Source organism: Artemia franciscana, chromosome 18 (genome assembly GCF_032884065.1).
Source record: "Artemia franciscana chromosome 18, ASM3288406v1, whole genome shotgun sequence".
Classification (NCBI taxonomy): domain Eukaryota; kingdom Metazoa; phylum Arthropoda; class Branchiopoda; order Anostraca; family Artemiidae; genus Artemia; species Artemia franciscana.
In genome coordinates, this window is record NC_088880.1 from 16153624 (window position 1) to 16177608 (window position 23985).

The 23985-nt window shown below is 33.6% G+C and overlaps 1 protein-coding gene across 6 annotated transcripts in view; it reads left to right on the forward strand.

Annotated features, from left to right (window-relative positions):
* The window catches only part of LOC136038677 (copper-transporting ATPase 1-like), a 268609-nt gene that overhangs the window by 244047 nt on the left and 577 nt on the right, over window positions 1-23985 (forward strand). For 5 of the 6 annotated variants that reach the window (XM_065721953.1, XM_065721956.1, XM_065721954.1 and 2 more), the window contains exons 24-26: window positions 3815-3979; window positions 14187-14295; window positions 17851-18155. In XM_065721953.1, coding sequence (XP_065578025.1) covers window positions 3815-3979; window positions 14187-14295; window positions 17851-17859 — 283 coding nt within the window. In that variant the 3' untranslated portion in view covers window positions 17860-18155. Of the gene's footprint in view, window positions 1-3814; window positions 3980-14186; window positions 14296-17850; window positions 18156-23985 lie in introns of those variants that run through there. The other variant, XM_065721952.1, reaches the window with a different exon arrangement.

The following is a 23985-nucleotide window of genomic DNA, read 5'->3' on the forward strand; positions in this document are numbered from 1 at the left end:
TTTTATGAAGCTTAGAAATACAGCAAATCATCAAAGGACGAGTGACGATAAGACCGAGGTCATTGCTAGACTTGACCAAACATTTATCGAGCTCCTTCTCATAAACAATTTTCAAGACCGCATCAGGTTCCGAAAATTCAACGCTCATGTAGTTACACTACTGGTCAATTGTAAGGATAGAATCGCTACATGATATGGATTTGCAACGCTTTGACATTTTCCACACAAAGTTTGGGTCATTACGTGGCTTTTAGGACGTTGCGGCTATAAAATTTACTTGATGTACTCTCAGGTTTTTCGCAAAGCTTCTCTTCATGTAAAAGGAGCCTTCGTTCACTATTCTGGTGCGCGGGTTACCACACTCTTTCCAAATGCGGAACCAAAACTTTGCCTTGGTGAGCTCCGGATTGCTGACCCAGCCAGGCTTTTCTGCTCCGATCCGAATTCTACGGGTAGGTACACTTGCCTTTTCAGGAATGGGTAGGACATACGCAATTTCAGCATTATACGTGTTGAGTAAAATTGGACTTTCAGCTACACTAATTCCTTACGACGTTGTTTAATTTATTGTATAGAAACTAACTATTGCAGTGGGACAAATTAAAAGCAATTCAAAAAGAGTAGAAGAATCCGTAAAATGAGAAAAACACTTACTTACTTTACCTGAACAAATATTTACCACAGAGATGTTAAGTCAAATAGGTGAGCATTTTATGGGACCCCATTTTTTATTTCAGGTATCGGAGGATGTTTATTTATTTTTGTTTGGATTTATCCTAATTAATGTTTATTGTTGACTAGTTCAGTTTAAAACCATAGTTCGTTGACTGCAGAAAATACTTCGGTGTCAGAAAAGAGGATATCAGAGGAGAAAAGGCGTATGCTGGCCCACTCTGTTTATTCTTGTAATGTACCCACGTACCTAAAAAAAAAAAAAAAAATAAAACAAATGATTTTTGGCTCAATTTTGTACGTTCCCTTTTTTATTCAAAAATTATACAAAACTGAGGTAGAATGGAACACTATCAGAAGCCCCGTTTCTATGGTACCATTTCAGGGTGACATTGATAATGCTTACGTCAATGATGGGCCTTTCCACAAATCTTTTTCGTGATTTATGTAGTTTTACCCTAATCATGGTTACTGAAGTGGCATTATGATGGAGAGCATTATCACTAACAAATATGACAGCCTTAGCAGTTAGAATGTATGGGGAGAACCTATTAGAGTGTATGTTTTATTAACCTTCTAGAAATGCTACTTGAAACATTATCGAAAGTCATCTGAATTTATCAGAGGAAGCGTGGGCCATAGTCCAAGGTAAGGGGACACAAACTTGACAAGATTATGTACTTAATTTCAGTCTACTGTAATTAAAACTACGTAAGAAAATAAAAAAAAATTCTGAGTGAAGAAGAGCATTTCTTTTTTTGCTACAATTTCTAACTGTTGGTTAGAACGTAACTGAATATTTTGGATTAGGGGCCAAGTTTTAATTTGAAACAGGGGATGGGATGTGAGATAACAGGCACGGTTTTATTTGCAATTCTAACCACTTCTTTCAGTTTCGTCTCTTTAATTTCATCCTATGCTTTTTCTTAGCTGGACAATTACAGGGCTTCTTGAGTGAGTCGCCAAAACAATGATAAATTACTGTAGGGATTGTGCGTCCAATTCTTGCCGCCTCTTTCCAAATAAGTATCGCATGTCAAGAGATCTCTTTTCTTTTTATCAGCTACTAATTTTTGCCCGCCAGTTCACATCACATTCTCTGCAAAAAAAGGGCTAAAGTAAAGATAAAAGTAAAGTAAAGGGCTTCTAGAGTGAGTTGCCAATACAGTGATTAATTACTGTAGGGATTGCGCTTTCAATTCTGGCCGCCTCTTATCTCTTCCAAATAAGTATTGCATGTCAAGACTTCTCTTTTCTTTTTATCAGCTACTAATATTTTACCGTCTAATTCACATTAAATTCTCTACAAAAAAGGGCTAAAGTAAAGGTAAAAATAAAGTCTATAGTTGCCGGAGCTGAGGTACGGATGCACCGACTAGTTTTGCTGTATTTAATTTATTGGGGGATATAAACGTTGGAAGACTGTATTTGGGTTTAGTGTGCAATGTAGATCATGAGGTTTGATGGCTCCCCTCTTATTGCGGTAACGGTTGTTTCAAACAGGAAATGGTAGTTTGAAAACTTTGAATGAGTTTGATAAAAATAGCCGAACTTCAATTGAAAGAGCGTTGGGCTAAGGGTATGGTAGCCCTTCAATGTGTAGAATAAATTTGAATTTGGTATTCAAAATAAACTCAAATTCAATTAAAAACGATTTTTCCAAACGAAAATAAACAGTGGTGTTAAAACTTAAACATAGAAATAATTATTCTGTACAGTATGAAGGAAGACTATTGCTGCCCGTAATTCCATGCCTAATGCACTAAAGTGTTACTTTTACCTATATTCTCCAGGAATGACGGCTCCAACAATAAAGCAATTCGATGAAGTTCACCTTTTTTGTTACGGTGCTTCCAGAATGATATGGATCATTTGATTCCTTTGTTTTAAACAACAAAATATTCTGCTTCAATGCTTCAAAAGGCTTCCTTAGTAACTTTCTATGTTTGCTAAAAATTGTCATAGATAGGGAGCTTAAGGGGAGTCCCCCTTCCCAAGACAAATTAGGATAGAAATTTTTGTTTCAATTTTTATTCTTTTTCTTATATTCCAAGAAGACGCAGATGTCTTTAATATGGACGAGCTTAGTGACCCTAAAATCTCGATTACTCCCCAGAATAAATACTTAGAAATCAGACGCCGGCTTAGAAGGAATCAAACTTCGTTTTGAAGTCCAGAAAACCAAAGGGATATTTTTTGGCTAGCTCAGGGACATTAAAAAATGACAACAACCTTGGTTCCAAAACTATGGTTCCTTACCTACTGTGTAAACGAAAACCTTATATCAAGACTCCTCAGATTTGAGGAGTCAAATCTGTTCATATCAAGTTCATAAAAAAAGAAGTTGTATGTACTTAAAAGAAAGGTCTAAAAAAAAGTTTCAAGAGACGCCTGTTAAGAAATAGCTTTGATTTCATGGGGCTTTCCTCTCAATCTCTCGGATTACGACTCTGATTAAGAAAATCATTAAAACTTTTTAGAAGTGCTTAGAAAGCATTTAACTTTGGAGTATGTCTTTTTACCTTTTGGAAAAGTCTGGCTTTTAATAGTTCTATAAAAAGGGGAAGTTTCTTATTTTGTTTTTGCCGTATAAATTGTCATTATTTTATTACATGAAGGTGTTGTGTTAGCCAAGGTTTCAAGATAGAATATTTTGTTGTGTGCGTGGCTCACTCTACTTTTGTAGGCATCATAGAAAGTCGAGAAATATAAAGCATTTCTTCCAGCCTGTTTTTGAAAAAAAAAGAATAGGCGTTGTCTATGGGGCTCGTCAGTTGTCAGAAGTCAAAGTGTGATTTTATTCTTATATTCCTTAAAAGTTTTCGGGGAAAGAGGGCTAAATTATTTGAATATTCTTAAAGCAAAAAGAATTCTTTACTTGTTCCAATTGGCTGCGGGTATTAGCCTTATAACGGTATCGTAAATTGATTTTTCTTTCATGAGCAGTAATAGTTCGTTCGTTTTGAATTTGCATTGACTTTGATTTGTTAGTACTACTATGACATTTTGATTTCTAAAAGAAAAGTAGTCCGTCCTTTACTAACACAAGTTTTTAGCACTGATTTCCCCTTTAGGTATAATTCTAAACCAAACTTACATCCTTCCGCTAAAGCACTTATAGAAACTTTTTTCTTCATTTTAGATTCAGAAAACCTACCAAAGAATCCCTTCAAACCCCTGAGTATATGAAAGCAATGGATGCGAAATTTGCTGCTCATTTCTGTGGCGAGGAGATAATTGTCACCCAAGGGATTGACGGTGGAGTTGATTTCATTCAGCCGGAGGCTCCATCCTCAGCACTAACGAGGTAGTATTTAATTTCCAACGTTTTCTCAGCAATGGTGTCTTTATTCTTTTTTCTGCATTGGTTACTGCTGTAAACAAAGGAAAGGATGTCAATTTATCAGAGCTAATTTGTAGTTCCAGACACTCGGAAACATATATATACATATATATATATATATATATATATATATATATATATATATATATATAATGCAGCATTATGTTTTAATATAGCATTTGTAAGAACAGATCGACTCTATATCGGACAATTGTCATTATATGCTTTACAGTGGTGTGGTCCAAAAGGAATTCCAAATTGTTTCAATCGTGGTTTGATTTCTTTAGATTTATCTTAGGTTAAAATTGTGTCGTTTGAATGAGCGACAACACATGTAGTACTTAGTGGTGTGCAAGAGCGTGAATTTACAAAAAAAAATAGGGGGGAGAGCAAGTAGTTATTTTTTTAAAATCTTGGGGGGATGTTTGTTCCTGATTTTTGAATGAAATGCAAGAAAAGGTACTTTTCAAAGTTTAGGGGGTTTTAACCCTTCTCTTTCCACACCCCAATCGAGGCTACGGGTGGTATGTACATCTTTTCTTCATTAGTTTTCTTTATCTTGCTCTATGAGTTTGATAAAATATTAAAAACGAATTTATAAGGGAAGTGATTATTTACCCAATAAGAGATAAATTACTTTTTCAAATTTTTGAATTACCTTTTTTACTTTTCATAAAAGGTTGTATTGGAAAAATTATCCTTTCCAGTAAAATTTTACGTAAAAAAGAGGTAATATAAAATGTGGTAATGTGACCGGCAGGAAGAATAAAGAGTTATGCAAAACTGTGGACGATGGAAAGTATCTGGTTGCATATTCAATTTGAGCACAAATAGTTCTACCAGCATCACATTGGTACTTCCTCGCGCCACATACTTTGGTTATCATTTTTGTACAGGGGAAAAGTGCTATTTTTCATCGACTCCATCTAATTAAACTGTTGTCCTTTGTTCCATTTAATATTTCAGTCAATTCTTCCCCACTCTTAATCCCTATTCCTTAGTAAGGCCGTATCCAGGGGGAGGGAAGTTAGGGGGTTGAAACCTCTTTCCCCCAAAATTTCATCCGACTCGTAAAAAACATAATAAATTAATATAAACGAATTTTTTATCCTTTTTTTGTTTTATTTTTGTAAACCTCCTCCCGAAGAAAATCCTTTCGTAGCCTCTCTTTGCATGGAAAAAAATCTTGGATAAGAACCTGTTCGTTGATCATATGTTCAGTACAATTTTAGAGTAAATTTGGCCTTACGCATTTATGACTGAAGTGAAATATGGAGACATATAACGTAAAGCTTTTAATGAAGACCACGCACCAACTAAAATGATAATTTTTTACTTCATTGAAAGCACGAATGCACGAATATTTTTATTTCATTTGGAAACCTTTATCAATCGAAAGAACTAAAAACTAGAATAAACTACTAAAATGTTCGGCAAAATTCTATTTAAAAAGTGAAAAACACGTGCGTAATAAAAAAATAATCATAAAAAATCTAACATCTAGAAATTTTTCGACCGAAGTGAAATAATATATTTTTTTTGCTCTCCAAGTTTTTTCTTCTTTTATGTTCTTCTCTTGTATGTTTTGGTTGTGCATCTTTATTAATTTCGTATTTTACCCCTTATTATAAAAAAAAAAAGAAAACCACTGCCCCCTGCTTAACCAAAACTATGATTTGGGATTTTCTAACACTAGATAAGAAGTTATGGTTTTTCAGCTGGATAAAGCGAATTAAGGGAAAGACTGCACCGGTAATTTATTCATCAGCCTTTAAAATTGATTTAGTAGGTCAGTTTCTATAATCAAATGCTCAACATAGCTAAATTTGGAAATTATTTTTGTTCTGTATTTATATACATTGTCTATTTGTATATATCATTACTGCTACTATTGTTAAAATGAAATGAATATTTATAATAACGGGTAACAATGAAAAAGTTTTTACTTTTTCACAGTTTAAATGTTCATTCTGCAGTATTCATTGTCTTAACTAAAAGTTTTGACCGTTATTTGATATTTTTTATCCCATTTTGAATATAAGCTGTGTAAAAATTATTTACTACTGCTACTACTACAACTTCCCTGATGTGGAACTACTACAGAAACCTGCTGTGGAACTAAGGTGCCTGAGGTTGAGAAACAACATCAAAACTGCAGAGAATTGAATTCTCCTTCAATGCAAAATTTTTTTATTGATTATGAATTTTTCAAATATGATTTTTGTATTCATAAGAGAGGACGCAATGTCATAGACGACCATTTTCCTAATTTTGAAACAGGTGACGGAAAAGATGATACAATGGGATGGAGGTGGGCTCAAGTCTTATGAATTTTGGTAATTCATATATTTAGTGTTCTCATCGAAATAACTATTAGCTTCTGTGACCTAAGTGGATCAGTTGCGACGATTGTATTCTATAAATTTTGGTGGTGGTTTTATTTGTTTTTAGTTCATTTTAGTTTGTATCTTTGTTTCTCGTGTGTCGAAGACGCCTCGTTTACAACCAGGCGAAATATCCGCGTCCTTTTAGTTTTTTCATCCTTTTTCTATACTGGCTACAGTCTCGCTTGTTGTTTTTCATTGAGTTTTTTTCTCTCTTTGTTGTTTTTTGTCGTAGTTGGCCAGTTCGGCTTAAGATCTTTCATTCTTTAAGGGTAAAGTTGCGTTAAGGAAAAGTATATTGATTTTATTTCTTTAAATTTTTTTTAAGGACCAGTCGAAGTGGATTGTAAAATGAAATTTTGACTTGGGGCATATTTTGATGAAAGACAGCCTCATTCTTGACAGTGTTTCTGGTGATAACATGTTACCCTGTCGTTCACATAAACAGAAAAAAATTTTTTGCAATTAGTTTTCAAAGTTAATCGTAGTTTTTGCTCCTTTCCTTCTTTTTTCATTCATTATTGGATGGAATGATTTGTAAATGAACATTTGCCAGTATTGGCCGATTTCCTGCCTGCTTAAATATTGGCTAAATCTTTCTTGATTTTTTTTTTCACCCTTTTTTCTCTGTCTTCCATCTCCCTTCCTCTATCCCTCTCCTCCTTCTCTTCTTCACTTCCTCTCCCTTCAACTCTTTTAATTATTCCAAGTTATTTGCATTACTATTTAACTGTATGCATTATTCTACGTTTCTATGGCCTTACTCATGTGTCTGCATTGTGGGTGAGTTGCCACTGTGTCTTTTTGGTGACTACATTGTAGGCGATATTTTTCTGGGGATGTCAGATTCCTGACTACTAAAACATTTGCTAAAATTTTACTTCCCTCCCTTTTTATGTCCTTTTCTCTTCCTCTGCCTCTTTCTTACCCTCTCTTTTTCCCCCTCTTCTTCTCCTTATGTCTTCTTTAAAGCATCAATTTTTTTTGTATTGCTGTCTAAATGCTTGCATTGTTCCATATTTTATCGCCCTACTCATTCGTCTGCATTATGGGTGACTTGAGCTATCTTTGTTTTGTCGTATTTTTCTTTTCAACATATTTTTATTGTTATGCCCCTTCTTCTTTTTTAGCAAACACGAAGTGAACGATTTTTGTCATTTTCAGTAAACTTTCATCTTTTACCACCAAACCTACTGAAGACATTTCATATAGCCGGTTTCTTACTAACTGTTTCGAAAATGTGTTCTTTATCTCTTAGTTCGTCCAATTGACTGTTTTCCTTTTTCTAGTGCAATTGTTAATTTTCATTAGGAATATATTTTAATAGTCTTGGTGCCCGAGCAAACTATCAAGAGAGAACTTTAAATGATCCCTTCTTTCTAATAAATTACATGCTATTTTTTCCTTTACTTTTTCTTTTATCTAAACACACTGATATATCATTCAATATGTACTCTCTGTCTATATTACCGAGAATTAATTCGATTATGGATAAATTTCCGTTTCCTATCGGATGCAAGATGAAGGGAATAGGCCGCTCTATTTTAGATTGCTTTATTCTTCATGGTGATTATCTGTCAAGTAATAAAAGAGTTATCAGTCACTGCTTTTCCTCCTGTTTCTGGAAAAAATAGGGCCTTAGTCATTCCAAAGATGTTTGGTTAGAAAAAAATATCGAATGGTCAAAGAACGTCCGTGCTATATTTGAGTTAATGAAAAGACTAACAAAAAGCCGTATCCAGGGGGGTTAGGAGCTCAAAAGCCCTCGAAATGTTTGTCTAACTCGTAAAAACGTAACAAAAATGAATATAAACAGATTTTGATGTGCTAAATAAATTATCCCCCCCCCAAAAAAAGCGTTTTCGATCTCGGATAAACAGCCGTTTAATCTTTATTTTTTAGGTGTCAAATATAAAGCATAGATAATTTTAGACCGTTTCTGTCAGTGAGAAACGGAGAAATAATTGTCCTTGAAAAACTTCTCTCTTGATTCAAAAGTCGACCCAGTCAAATCAGTATAGGCTACTGTCTTTATGAACTTCAATGGTCATCTTTTAAGCAGATTCAATTATTTTTAATGGGTTGTTGTTCAAATATAAGTCTGACAAAAATTGCCGCGTAGCGGATTCTAAATTGTCATAGCCGGTAATTTTAGCCAGCAGTCGTCCGCGTATTCTTTCTACTAGTCGAGATTTAATTGTACAAAGTGAGCATTCTCTCCTGTTTAATATTCTGATAGCTTTCTATTCATTAGGACTTGGCTTGATACATTTGCATCGTCAAAATAGATTGGCATTATTCCTTCGTTAAAAAGAAACAAATAATCATTATAGAAAAACTGGTAGTTGTCAGTTATCAGGTGAAGCAAATAATTAATGTGTAGTTTGGTGGTATGTGTTCCTGCGATAAATGCTCTTTAAATGCGTACAAAGTCTTGTATGCAGAATACAGAAATTAAATTTCTAATGTTCATAACGTAACGACATTGCCACATGGTCCAAAAGAAAAAAAAACTAAATATCTTTTTAGACTTGTGAATATGATGTACAATATCTAAAATTGAACGCAGTGCACGTGAAAATCTGTGGTAAAAGTTTTTGTCCGCTATGCTGACTGTTCTAATAATATCACAATATAGTCCTATTCTTTGTACTAAAATCGTACGCGGGCCCTTAGGAGCCAATAGGCTGCTGAGTTTTTCTTTATGTGCCTGTGCAAGAAACAAAAGACAAAAAGTCGTATATTTATTTTGGGGGAAATGAGCTTTTGGAATGGGGAAGCAATTGAGTTTGAGATATTTATTGAAATTTCGAGAATGAGGGAGTACTTCTATTAGTAATCTAAGAAGCTTTCTAGCAACAGAGAGGTTGTGAGGACCACATTAGATATCTTTTGAATACCCATGTTTAGGAGTGGATTAGGCTCAATGACATGTTAAATATTTTTTTCTTATTGTGCTTTTTGTTTTAAAGGTGTGTATCCCCCTCCCTAAAAAAGGAAAACAAACTTATTTAAAATAAGGTATTATGCTGAGAATTCTTGATGCGATTCTTCTGCGAAAGCAGATCTGCATCCTCTAACAAAGCTGTTTCGACAAACCAACTAAGTGCCGAATATGCTTGTCATGCAAAATTGATCCAAAATATTCTTTAAATTTTCTTTTTCTTTTCTATCAGTTCTTCTTTCCTTGATCCATCACCTCTGACTCGAGTAGTAAAATGTACAAACCAAAACATTCCTGAGCTTAAAAATGTTGCAAATATCTTTGGCTTTTTTTTTTTCGGTGAAAACCTGCCGTGATGTTTAAAAACATTTGACGTGCATGTTTTTTTATTTTCCAAAATGAAAGGACGCAGCGGAAGGCATACCGTATTTTTTTTTTTTTTTTTTTTTTTTTTTTTTTTTTTTTTTTTTTTTTTTTTTTTTTTTTTTTTTTTTTTTTTTTAATGATGAGGGAAAACTTCAGCAGAAGAAAAAACAAGGATATTTCCTGTCAGTGAAAAAGCAAAAATGAAATGCAAATATTTCAGACGAGACCTCCGCTCAGTCGTCCTCAGTGCAAAGATAGAAAATAATAGAAGACCGTAAAAAGCAACCATGAATATATATATATATATATATATATATATATATATATATATATATATATATATATATATATATATATATATATATATATATATATATATATATGTAATGAGGCCATCCTTTGGCTGCTGGGTAAATAGTCCTTATGAATAAATTTACAAAGTATCATTTGTTTACGAAATTTGTTTTAAATTTAAGGGTCATAATTTGGTTTTGTTAGGATGCTTTTTTTACCCAATTGTTTGGCATCTCAGAAGCCAATATAACTAAATCCATTTTTACAATACGTTTTAGATTATATGTATCGCATTATGTAATTCTCTTAGCTTTATATTCTCATGAGTACACTCCATCAGAATAAAGATATATGCTAAAAATATTAAAATATCTTATCCATCTATTGAGAACTAAATTGCTTTAGAAACCCAACTTGATTCAGTACTCACGAAGACGTAGCCTACTTGCAAAATTTTTGAGAACATTTAAAAATCAAAGATGTTTTCCACTTCACGAGCTTTTTCATCTCGCTCCTCCCTTTACTTGTTACAGTAGGTAGCTCAGACCATTCACCCTTGCAAATATTCGTTCGCTTTTTATCATGACGTTACATTTGCAGTTTTTGGTTGCTCAACTTTACTACAGTTAAGTGAGGAACTTTTGAAATGGATCCTAGTTGTTCAGGGTGCTTAGTAAGGATACGGTCCATTCCACCGCACAAAAACAAAGTTTACTTGCTAAAAATCTTGTGACTCATAATATTTTTGTTCCCTTTTCTGGATTAAAATATCCAGGAACCAACCAGGTTTCAAATCTTTGAGTTTGTTGATTTCCCTTTCTTGCATGTGCTTAAGTATAGTGCATTTGCGATGCTTACAAACATACATCACAGACGTAAACCAATAAGATAAAAGCGTATTTTTACCACAGAGTTAAACCAAAATGATCTTTTCCTCTTCGATTCTACATCTAATCATACTTTTAGGGGTGGTAATACAATTTATTAAGGAATATATAGATTAGAAAATACGGATGCAATCCCAAGGAGTATTAATTCTGTGTGTGGGAATCAATTCACAGTTGAGTAAATCGCCTATAATCTAAAATTAGCTTAAATTTCTGAAATCTATTGTAGATATCTCTTTTGTCTCATAAAACTCTTTGGAATATGTCATTAGGCGAACAGCCTTGAAAGTCCAATCGAAGACTATAGGAAACTGGTAAAACTGACAATTCCAGCATACATCCGGGAAAGGTCAACGAACATCACCTAAAATTAATGGGTTAAATTCTAGAACTCTTATGATTTTTGAATTCCAGTTTATATTTTTCTGCAGCTACAATCACTAATGTCCTTTTAGTTTTACTATTTAATCCAACTTGGTTACAGTAAACTTTATGTGCCACTACCAGCGTGTGCCAAAGCTTAGAGTCAGAATCTTATTTCTTTCTTTTTTTGCGTTGGAAATTGCAGATATATTTATCGTCTCCGTTTTTTTGTTCTTTATGTTCTAGTTTTTGAAATGTTTCTCTTTTATATACCAAACACAAGCGCGAAATTACGCGTCAAGCTTGATTCTATGCTTAACCAAGACTAAGGTCTGTCGAATAAATCTTTTGTGCAAGGAAGATTTCAGGTCCTGTTTAAGGTGCTTTGACGTTACTCAATTTACAAACTTGAAAAGATTAAACTGATCTTCCAGAAACTCCCTGACCAACTATGGCTCTTTTGAGTATGCTGTATTGAACAATTTACTTACTGATGATAGCAGTGCACGTTCAAGAAAAGGGTATGAAGCCGCCTGTTTGACCAAAAACACCTTTTAATTGCCTATTTATTTTCTTAATTTCCTCTGGCTGTCTTTTATTTGACTCCTTTGTTTGTAATTTCTTTTATTATTAAGTTCGGATTTTGGTGGATGGTATTCACGTTTTTTTATTATTTTATTTTTTCATTTTATCTGGATATCTGGACTTTCTAATCACCATTAAAATTTTCAGTATTGAGACACTGTTTGATGTGTGCTAAGAAATTATTGTCAGATTCCTAGTTAAGGCAAATGCCTTAACCTAGTTAAGGTTAGGGGCAAAAAAAGCCATACAGGGTGACGAAAAATATGAGAAGATGCTAACAGGATTTTGCCAAGATAAAAAGTAGAGAAAGTGGTAGGGACCACTAATCACAGCTGTCTTTAGTACTTAACTGAAATAAATAAAACATAATAAACTTTTAAATAAAGTGAACGTGTGCAATTATTGGAGACACCGTAAATAATTTACAATTATTGGTCGCATCTTGAAGAAGCAATGCAACTGACTCAAAATACCTAATGTATAATTAATTTCAGAAAAAAAAATAATTTTACCAAAAATTAATGAAAAGAATCTATGAACTAATGGTATCGTTCAGTAAGACTTTTAATAAAATTCAAGCTTCTGGACTTTTGATTCAGTGCATATTAAACTCATTTGGTTGAACGCCTACCATTTTGTACTATATCATTCTGATAGCCTGGTCTCGAAGAATATTGGTTTATTTCTGAATGTTAAAGAGGTTATCGAAATCAAAAATATGTGTTTGCATTTGTTTGAATCTTGCTAATAGGCACAGGGGGCTGTGGTAATGGGTTCTCTTTTTCGGTTTAAGTGTGTTTGATATTGGCTTAATACCATAAGTTTCTTTTTAGATTTTTCTTCAAGATCTTTTTCATCTTTTAACTGGTTCTTTTGTTGATTATTTCATTTTTTATCAAGTTTAAAGTTTTGTTTGATAGTACTCACGCGTTTGCTGTTCTTTTTGTTTTTTATATCTGATTTTTCTTCTTTTTTTTTCTTTACGGACGGCACGAAGTTTGCTGCTTCAATCACTAATTTACTTAAACAAGACAAAAGATTTTTCAATATTGGTATTGAGAGTAGAATTATTGCCTAAATATGTTTGTTGCTTTTCAAAAATGTATGCTAAAACCTTTATTGTTAAGTGTTGTAGGTACAAAATTAAAATATTGTAGATACTAAAGCATGATCTAGCCTACGCTTGCGATTCCCATCTTCAAGTTAACTTCTAGTCCCTGAAAAATCAAACTATACGTTTTTTATGTTCGTGTTTTTTTTTTTTCTCATTTGGATCTTAAGAACATTTACTTACTCGTTTTCTTTTTGTTGTTTTCTTGTTTTTACGTTTTCGACGCGTTCCTACAAACTCGTTAAGTTCCTACAAATACTTTTTTTTTTAATCGTAATCTCCTGCACTCCTTTCTAATGACATAAATCTCTTTAATAAATTGATGATTGCCTCTCCAAAAGAGTATATAAACTTTTTTCAAAATGCCTTGGCAAGTATTTGACGCTTTGATAATTGAAGATACTTTTGCATTTTTAAATGGAAAATAAAGTTATCAAATTAATAGTTGAATTTATTGTATGAACAAGAACGCCATTTGGTGAAGTCACTTCCACTGCTGTTCTTGTTTTAAATGCCTAAACAAGCTTGCCATACTTATTTGGTGAACTTGCCACTACTAGGGTAAAAATTTAAAAGCCCTATCACTGTTTAAATGAAGTTGTATTTTTAAATAGGGAAAAGAATCACTTACCCATCTGTGATAAAACTTGTTTTATTTGCCGAGACAGGCGGATCTAGTGGACTAAAACCCTGAAGTTTGGAAATCCAAAATATATGTACTGAAAAGGAAACAGTTTCCTTGAAATGGGTGAGCGTTAAGTTTCCCTTTGTCCTGTTTTCCTTGAATGAAAATTCTGGGTCTTGGCACAGTCTAGAAAACTGGAATGGTTTCTCTGCTTCCACGTAAGCGCATTTGTTTTCCTTGATTGTCTTAAGATGTTGGTTTTTTTCCTAAGATCCGTATTTTTATTTTAATTCTTCTGAAGTTTTTATTTGCATGCATTATTTCTTCTTGAAAATTATATACTGGTTAGTTTTGAGATTACTGAGAAACGCTGCACAGAAGTATAACCTCCGAAAAATCCAAATGACAAGTAAAATTAATGCATTCAGTGTCTAAAAAAACGGTTTGACAAATTAAGGGGATGTACCCCTGATTTCATGTATACCCCAGCAGCTATTATACATATATGCACGAGTCTTTGTTCTATTCACTTTTCTTGGTATCCCAGGTAGCCTGGCTACAGATTTGTTACCTAGCACTAAAATATGTTTTTTTTTTCCTGTGATGTTCTAGGATTCTTGGGATAAACAAAAATGCCGAAAGGAAATCAGATTTACTTCTTGGAGGAGATAGTGAGGATCCAGAAAGCCCTGACGGATCTATTAAGATGCAAACTTTTAAAGTAAATATTCCTTTTCTGTTTTTTCTTATTGCATGGTCTTCAATGTCATTTACATACAATGGTACTTTTTTTAAACGCTCTTTCTAGATGCCCTTTAGTATCTGAATTATTTTTAATGCTATAAATTGTATATTAAAGCAAATTGCAAAGTTTCGACAAAAATTTGTGATTGTAAAGAAAGTACCTTTTGCTAGGTTTTTTATCTTAATTTTAGTTTCTTGCATTGTTTTTGTTTTGCAAGCGACTGCTTTTTTGTCTTCTTCATTTACTTAAGTTGTAATTTGCCTTATGCGAGGGAGTTTATTAAAAGGATACTAGTCTGCCATCTTCGACAATATGGTATCAGTACTGATTATATGTCCAAAAGGCCAAAATGATATGGGGAATGGAAATCGTTGGTGATATTAGAAGTTTTTCGTGTGCAAGGGAATTTATTAAATGCCAACAAGTATATCTTTATCGTAAAATCTCAATCCCCTGGATTGGTACGATAAATCGTGCAATCCCTGTACGATTGTACGATCCCTGGATTATCCTACAAAGTTGAATCTCTTAGTATACAAGTTATTATTTAAATTTCTCTGCCACAATGCATAGTATTTAATGCAAAGCAATTAAGAATCCAACACTTGGTTCACAGCTATCAAACGGAAATGGCTTCTTTAAATGCTCAGACCAAATAATTGGTAAAAAAAAAAAAAAATTACGTCCTCGAAATTCCTTCTTAGGGATCTCTAATTTCAGTCAGCATGCAATTTATGAATAATGTTAGGGTGGCTGACAGGGAGAAACGAATCAAAGAGTTGTGATCTATTCTAGGTCGTTCTTCATACTGGCGGACCTGTGGCAATACTAAGAAAAAGTTATAGTACTGTTTTCAAGAAAAAATTACAGATAAATAATAATCTCTACCGCTATTGCTTGTTTAACAATATTACATGAGGGATGAAGCGGAAAGACAAGAATAAATTTGAGGCAAAATGGGGTCATTCAAACAACATACAACGGCCACTTTACATGAAAATTATGGGGAAAGCCCATCTTCCTCTATATAGTCTGATACGCCAGTTTTTCCCTAAAGGGATCTTTAAAACGAATGTAACCTATCAGCGGGGGGGGGGGGGGGCTTAATGTGTTAAAAGTACTCATTTTTGGCCAAATATTGAAATTTTCTTTATGGCAAATTTTTCAAATCGGAAGGAAGAATCCTCAATCAGTTCTTATAGGAGAATAGTGTAATGTATACGGCTTATCCCGTGTGCAGTTGAGGTGATAGGAGTGCGTTACTGCTTTGTTTATATGAAAGATAACTCCCTGTGGTAGAGATTTTTTGAGGCAAAAGCCAGAACCTGGTTTTGGTATCGATGTGTACCAAATATTTATTTATAATTGCATAACCTGCATGTTTATTAGTTCTGGTTTTGTAACAAGGAACCCGAGTAAAGCTAGTTACATTATTTTCGGCCGTACCAAAGTTATTTATACCGTTTTTGGCTTAGTTAATTTTAACGGTATGGAGATAAACAGATATTTATTACAAGTTATTTTTTTTATGTTGATTTTAATTTAAATTGGAAAAACACAGAGAAATTTTATCGGTGAGGATTGAATGGGATTTGGGCCTGCTTCGTCGGTTCAAATAGGTTTTCTTGTTTCTGTTTTGAAAGTTTTATGTAATTCACTTGTTCATCATTACATTGTATATGGTTGCTCTGTTAGGCCTACTAATTTCGTTGTAAATTTTAAGGGGAGGTAAATTGTGCAGAATGAAGTGCTGCACTTACTCGGTGATATTGTAAAACTTGAATGCACAATGGATTATTATCGCAATTTTAACGTTTCAAATGTTAGGCAGCTGAGAGATTATCAGACCGGTGATGTTTTGTCAGCAAAATCTGCGGGTCATTTTTGTGGTACGAGGAATTCAGCGGTACAAGGAGCAAGAAAGATGACATGCTGCTTGGTCTAGTTTTGTATTTAGGCTTCTCCTAGTTTCGGTTTGAAATAGTCTTCCTGAAAGCACTAGCATGACCGAGAGTGCATCTTTTCTTAATATTAACAATAAAGAATCGTGAGTAGGGATGGATGGGGGGGGGGGGTTTAAGTTTCTTTATTCATATAAATTCGGTTTTTCTTATTTTTGTTCTGTTTTTTAGTCTGTATAGTAAGTGATGAAAATATTGAGTCCTGCCACAAGCAAATCTGTATAGATTTTCACATTACAGGTCTGTTTGATATGATTTCTTTGTGAATATGTATTGGTCTTTAATTAAGATTAATTTTTCTCTCTTTCTCTCTCTCTGAAAAAATAAATTTAAAAAAAAATGTGAAGCTTCAAAAGGCAGAGAAGCCCATGACATGACATGGAGTAATTGTCATGTCATGGAGGAATAGTAATTGTCATGACAATGGTAATTGTCATGCCATGCCCATGACATGGAGGAATAGACATGAAGTAATTTACTTTCTACTGCCTTGTCATTGTTCAATGAGGTTATCTTACCAGCCTATACCTACCACCAGAGCAATTAGTTTTTCTCGGCAAAGTTTTAAGCTTTTTGCTCAGTTTTCATGAATTGGTAGAGGTTGTTCACTGATGCCATTTACTTGGAATAGTTAAAACTTAAATTCATGTGTTATTTATATAGTAATTATAAATTCTTAAAATCTACGGTGTTTGCACCTTACGTCGGTCTAATTTTATTTCACACTAAATCATACTGTACATGTTTATTCGAAATACATCATATATGGATGAAACATTACCTTATAGTAAATTCAGACCTGCTAGTAAAATGGTCTCTAAGCCTATAAAACCTTTACCGGGAAAATAATGTAGTTTGTATGCTATAATCCTGAGATATTTGGAATTAGACTGGTATTTGTAATGGAATGTAAAGATAGACAATGAAGATTGGGCTTTACACGATTAAAAAGAAGGGGTAAAACCTTTAGCTTGCTTTTTTTCTTGTTGAACAATACAGTCTACTTCAGCATCTTTTCCTGGGCATGCAAGTGTTTTGAGATAAAAGACTTGACTGTAAACAGTTGACAATTTTATTAGTTTTAATAATTGATTTTTTTAAGTTTTGCAAGGGAACTGTGAAAGGTATATTAAATCTTGCGAAATTTCTCAGTCGGAACTTTTGAATTAAATTGGAGATTGTATCAAGAATACATAACTACACTCTAATTTTAAGAATGCGACAAAATAATATGTTGTTATTGCACCTATCTAATAAAACACGTTGTTACTGTTTCTGAGATACGAAGGGAATTTATATAATTTATATGTAATTATAACTAATTATAATATGTAACATAGTGTGTAACATAACACGCTATGTTAATTATATGCTATACTTATGTAATTATAATACTATACATATTTAATTGATATATGAATGAAATAGAATTTATTTGCGGTTAAAGCCCAATCGCCTTAGCAAAATATAAAGCAAACAACAGTTCTCGACATAGACAAGATTTTTGAAAACAGTTTTTGTGCTCTTCTGAGTCCCCCGATGGGTTTTAATTCCCCGGTCACATTTGTAGATTGTCTGACAGAATGCAAGACAGAAGTAAAAACGTTCTGTTAGACTTTTTTTTACTGGAACAAAAAGGAAGCAGCTGGCAGCAATATCTTCCTCACCAACCAAGTGTTTTTGCAGACCAGGAGACCGTTTTTCCAGTCTATCTCAGTTAGAGATTTTAAGTCTTAACTGCTTCCTGTTCTAAATGGAAAATTTCTATCTCAGCTTTTAAACAGCAGCAAAAATCATCTGTCCTATGGCATATCATAGTATTTTATTTAATTAAAGTTAAATGCTCAAATAAAAGAATTCCGTTATTAGTTAAAAGCTGGCTTTCCACTTTTAAGTACTTTCCCCTATTTTAGGTGAAATCCCTTTCTTTTAGGGACGCTTATTTTGTATCTAGGGATTCAGGGGGATCTATGCTAGAGCAAAGATTCTTAGGAATATTCAAGGAAATTTGGATTTTTTTTTTAACAAAGGCTGAAAAATTATCATAGATTTTGATGTTGCAAAGAACTATCATAAAAAAAACTATCATAGATGTTGCAAAGATTGGCGCTGAATTTAAAAAAAAAAGCTTATTGGAATGCGTGCAACTAATGTCATGTTTGAAACCAACAGATCTGCTTCAACACTTATGAGAGTAATGGTGCTCTAGATCTTGAATTTTAAATGTTCATGCCCTCTTATTTACTTCTGTCCATCCTACATGTATTTATCACAACCCAAGACACTAGAAAACTTAGACACTAGAAGATTTATGCCCGCTTATTCAGAATCGTTTCCAGATGAGAATATGGCAAAACTCAGGAGTTCTTTCGTTGCAAAGCACACATAATTTTTGCACCAAGACAGACCCGTTGGTTATCCCTTCAGGTCTGCTCAAAGATGCTTAATGAGCAGTAGGCTTTTATTCAGTATTTCACAAAAATCACGTTTGACGATCAAACTGCAACAAATGATCTGATCTTGTCAACGTTACAAAGCAAGTTGACAAAGCCGTACCTTGAATTCATGTACCACGCTATTATCCTCTCCAACGAACACGAAACAATTTTTCTATCCCATCTCCCGCTTCTTCGCTCCCTAAAGTCTAGTGTCATCAAACTTGTGAATGATTTTGTGTCTAATTTCATGGAACTAGACTATGTTCGCAGTATTGGTTTGTTTACTGAACTCAATCCTTACCTTTCAAGTGAGTACCTGCCTTTAAACCAGATATATATGGGAATAGCTGCAACTCCATGCAAGAACTAGAATAATCTAAACAGCCATGTGATAACATTGATTTCTTTTACCAGTCTTATCGAAAATACTATATAGTTCTGATCAAGCAGATCAAAGACCGGTTCATGCTGGACGACAAAAGTTACGGCATTTTGGCATTAGTTGAACCAAGTAATGCAAGAAACTTGAAGCAAAAATTTCTAACACCACTGTTTTTGCAGTTTCCTGTTCTACCAGAAAAGTGTTCCCTGCAGAAACAGACGTACAATGGAGATAACAGGCAATAACTAATTTAGCTAGGCTCCATTTGGGAGATGCCCAAGTTGAAAAATTCTAAGTGGAGACGTACTGGAAGAAGATACTTGATCTGAAGACTTGCAATGGTGAAATCTAGTGCCCAGAACTGTGAAAGTGCATATCCCTCATCTTCTCGTTACTGATTAGCCATGTTCCAGCAGAACATTTTTACAGCCTTCTGTTCAGCTATTTCAGCCATTTATTTTCAGCCATTTACCAAAACCGACATCCGAAATAGAACCGAGAATGTCACCCTAGTCTCACCTATTCCAGTCAATTATTGGTTGAAAAACGAGGATAAAACTTAATCAACTGTAAGAATACCGAAAGCTGCCGCTGGCTTCAAGACAAGGGCAATCGCTACGTGAAGTGAAGTGCTGGAGATTGTCCTTATTTGATTTTTTACTGTCACATATTCTCCTTCGAGTAAATGATGTTATAGCTCATATTTTATCATATTTATCGTATTCTGGATCGTATATATATCGTATATCGATATATCGTATATCTGGAGTAAAAATTTGATGTTTTGCTGTACTTTTCATGTAAATTCTATGGAAATCTGGGGTAAAACATCTTTTTATTTCCAAAGAGAAAAATATGAGAAAATTTCCTATTGTTTCTAAGTTTTGCTTGTTTGATATGGAAAAATCGGATCCTAACACAAGAAGTTTTGGGAAATTTGGCATGAAAATAGGGAGATACGAAATGAAAAGTGCAAACTCTGATTAGAAGTCTAATTCTTGAAGAGTAGACTCCATCTTAAAGTAACAAGAACTTTCAGGAAATGCTGCATAAGTAAAACCCAATTGTACCTCTCCCTCGATTCGTTTTGTTACAATAGTAGCCCTAGAATTAGATTTTGGTTGTATTTTGATTTTAAATTCCATCTAAGGGTTATTTTTTATTAGAAGAATGAAACTTTTGAAAAACGCAATACTTTATTTTTAAAATTGCATTTACCATTTTCAATTACCTTTTTCAATGGCTTCGGATTGAGACATCAAAATATAAGGCATGTAAGAGACAAATGAAGTTATTCGGTTTCGTTCACTTACCTTGTGGAAACTACATATCAAGAGTCGCTTTTGGGGGATTTATCCACGCCAGGAAGAATGTTTCAAGCGTCGGTCATTATAAAGATCTGAAACTCCCCCCCCCCCCAAAAAAAAATTACCCCTCCCCCCCAAAAAAATCTTGATTATTACCCCACATCATTTTTCTTATGTTTGATCACCAGGTCTTTCGGTAGGTTTAATATAGTAAGTAGAATCAAGTGGTTTAGGTAGAAAAGATGTACCGCCTGATTAAGTATTGCTATTTAAATTCAGTATTTCCATCTTTCCAGTTATTATTCATATTAAATATGCTTGCGTTGTTGCAATGCCTATCAAATTAATCATAGCTCTAAAAAAAATTATAATAATAACAATCCCAAAGCCATATTTTACTTTAAAGGTGTGCGGCGCATTCTATGCGTCGTATGTTCCACATACGCCTCTTTAAAGTGATTAACAATTTTTTTTTACGAATTTTTTAATTTTTGATTATTATGGGCCGCATTTCGTTCCTTAGTAGGTTGCAGCTACTGTTGCAACCACGATAGTAGTCTACGTAAAGAATAGACTTTTCACGGGAAGTATTGGCGTTCAAAATTCGTTTTAATGCTGTTCTGGTGTTGAACGACCTTATTATTTCTCCCAAAAGAACTCACAAAAAACCTAAAATAACGGTTTGTAAATAATTTTTGAAACATTTATTTGGGTTTCAAATGAAATTGAATTTTCTATTTGTTGCCCCAATTTAAAAGAAGGCGTTTTGCTTTGAATTTGGAGACTGAAGAAAAAAATTTACTTTAAGGTAAAACGTCTTGTTTCGGGATAAGGCAGAACATTCAGAATATTTAAAAAGTGATTCTTCTTGAAACTGCGATTTTTGAGATAAGGTATTATGCCTAGATACGGTCGAAATGGCTGTGTTTTTACTGCATATGAATGTCCTGGAGGGTACTGTTCTTTGCTAATGGTATTTAAAGTCCTTTTTTACATTTGAAGAATGCTATTTGGGCTGTTGAAGTACCAATCCCAAAAGTCTTATAAGTAGAACACTTGAAGCTCCACATAATATGTCCTTTTAATTTTTATAGATTTCTTTTGTTTGCTTGATGTAACATTTTTTTTTGAATTTGTGTGCGTCCCAAAATTAATTATGATCCAAACTGGAATTTTCTAATTGAATACAACTCATAACAAAAAGAGTTAAGGGAATCATTTCTATCAGGAGTTCTTATCTTCTTAATTGCAGCGTTAAAATCCCAAATGGCTAGGGCTTAATAATAAGAGTCTATCCACAGCATAAAACATCCTTAACAGTGCCAGCTTTATCCTGAGCTGCTGTAATGCAAAAACGTGTTTAATCGTAGTTCTGAGTTTCAAGAAAGAATGAATGTAAAATCTCAGAACTCTCATCATTTAAGGCTTTAGAAGCAATTTGTCAATTTTTAGCTATTACAAAACTTTTTTACTATTGTGTGATTGACAGTGCGCAACACTTGATATAATTATCGGAAAAGATATAAATAATTGGAGATAAATTTTATAGATCAAAATATTTTTAATTCCTCATCCTAAAAAAAATTCACTGTAACTTTAAGGTTAGAAATAGATTAGGATATGAAGATTATTACTATTATTATTTTTTTTTACAAGGTTCATGGAATTCTAAACGATACAAAAATATTTAGGTAAATATGACAAACTAAATGACCCTTAAAATCCTTATGCTAATTTGTGTACTTCAGTAACTCACTACAAACAAGATCAAGATTAGACTATCTTGAGCTCCTCCTCATGAAATTGAAATAGATCCTCCACTCAGGCTTACAGGTTTTTGTTATTAAAGCCGTTTTCCATTAACGCTTTACTGAGGAAGTTTGGAGCAGATTCCACCGCTTATGCGAGTTTTGGGCGATCAATTTGAATTCTCTTTGAATTTTCCGAGGAAGTTGCTGAGTATTTTTGTCGAGTAGAGACAAAATCTTTGATGAGCTCAGATGAAATGAAAGCACTTGAATTTTGTCAAACATTAAACAAAAAAACAATTTTTTTCAACTGAAAGTAAGGAGTGACATTAACAATTAAAACGAACAGAAATTATTCCGTCTATGAAAGGGACTGTCCCTTCCTCAATGTCCCGCTCTTTACGCTAAAGTTCGACTTTTTGTCACAGTTCTAATTTTTAAACGATACAAAACTTTAGCGTAAAGAGCGGGACGTTGAGGAGGGGACAGCCCCTTTCATATCTGGAGTCATTTCTGTTCGTATTAAGTTTTAATGTCGCTCCATACTTTCAGTTGAATTTTTTTTATTTAACTTCTGAATGTTTTGAATTAATGCATGTTTTGATTTTGGCTCGCCCCACATGAATAATTAAAACGAAATTTGCGTATTAATTTTTTTTTGTATAAACTTTTGTTTGACATGGGGGTTTGCCCCCTCGTCAATACCTGGCTCTTTACACTTAAGCTTTAATTTTGTCCCAATTCTTTATCAATGACCCCTGAATCACAAAGGCCGAAGAATAAATAGTGGAAATTACTAAAAATACTTTAGCGTAAAGATTGAGGTATTGAAGAGGAGACGAAACCCCTTATATACGTAATAATCTCTGTTTGTTTTAAGTTTTAACGCTACTCCTAAATTCCAGTTGAAATTTTTTTTTTATTTATTTTGTCTATGTTTTTTTATTTAAGTAATGCTAGAAAATCCTGGACCCCCTTCATGGAAATTCTCTTCCCTCATGAAGAATTCCTCTATAGATCCTCCCACGTAACCCCCTTTCCATGACCCACTCCCCCCCCCAACTGAAAAAAGTTCCCTGGAAACATCTGTACACTTCCCTGTAACCATTAATAAATGTAAACAGTGGTTAAAGTTTGTAACTTGCAGACCCTCCCCCGGGTACTGTGGGGATTAATTTTTTCCAATTTTCCAATTTTTTTTTTGTCATTTAAAAAAGCACTAGAATTTTTAATTTTCGTTAATCCTCTTGTAACATTCTAGGACTACTGGGTCGACACGGGTCACCACTGGGTCACCCCTGGAAAAAAAAACAAAACAAACAAATAAACACGCATCCGTGATCTCTCTTCTGGCAAAAAATACCAAATTCCCTTATTTTTGTAGATAGGAGCTTGAAACTTCTACAATAAGGTTCTCTGACACGCTGAATTTGATGGTGTGCTTTTCGTTAAGGTTTTATGACTTTTAGGAAGTGTTTCCCACTATTTTCTAAAATAAGACAAATTTTCTCAGGCTCGTAACTTTTGATGGGTAAGAATAAACTTGATGAAACTTATATATTTACGATCAAGATAAAAACACTATCTTTTTGATGTAACTATTGGTACCAAAATGACATATTGACTAGCATTATCTATCAAACCGTTCGTTACCACGAACTGTTTGATAGATAATGCTAGTCAATATGTCATATATATAAAAAATAATGATTCAGTCAAAATAGCTTATACTAATTTTGTGCTGGAATTTTTGTGGATTTTAAGTCAATCATGTTAACTGGGTCTATAACAATTCATCTTCTACGTCAAGTATATTTATTGGAAATTAAT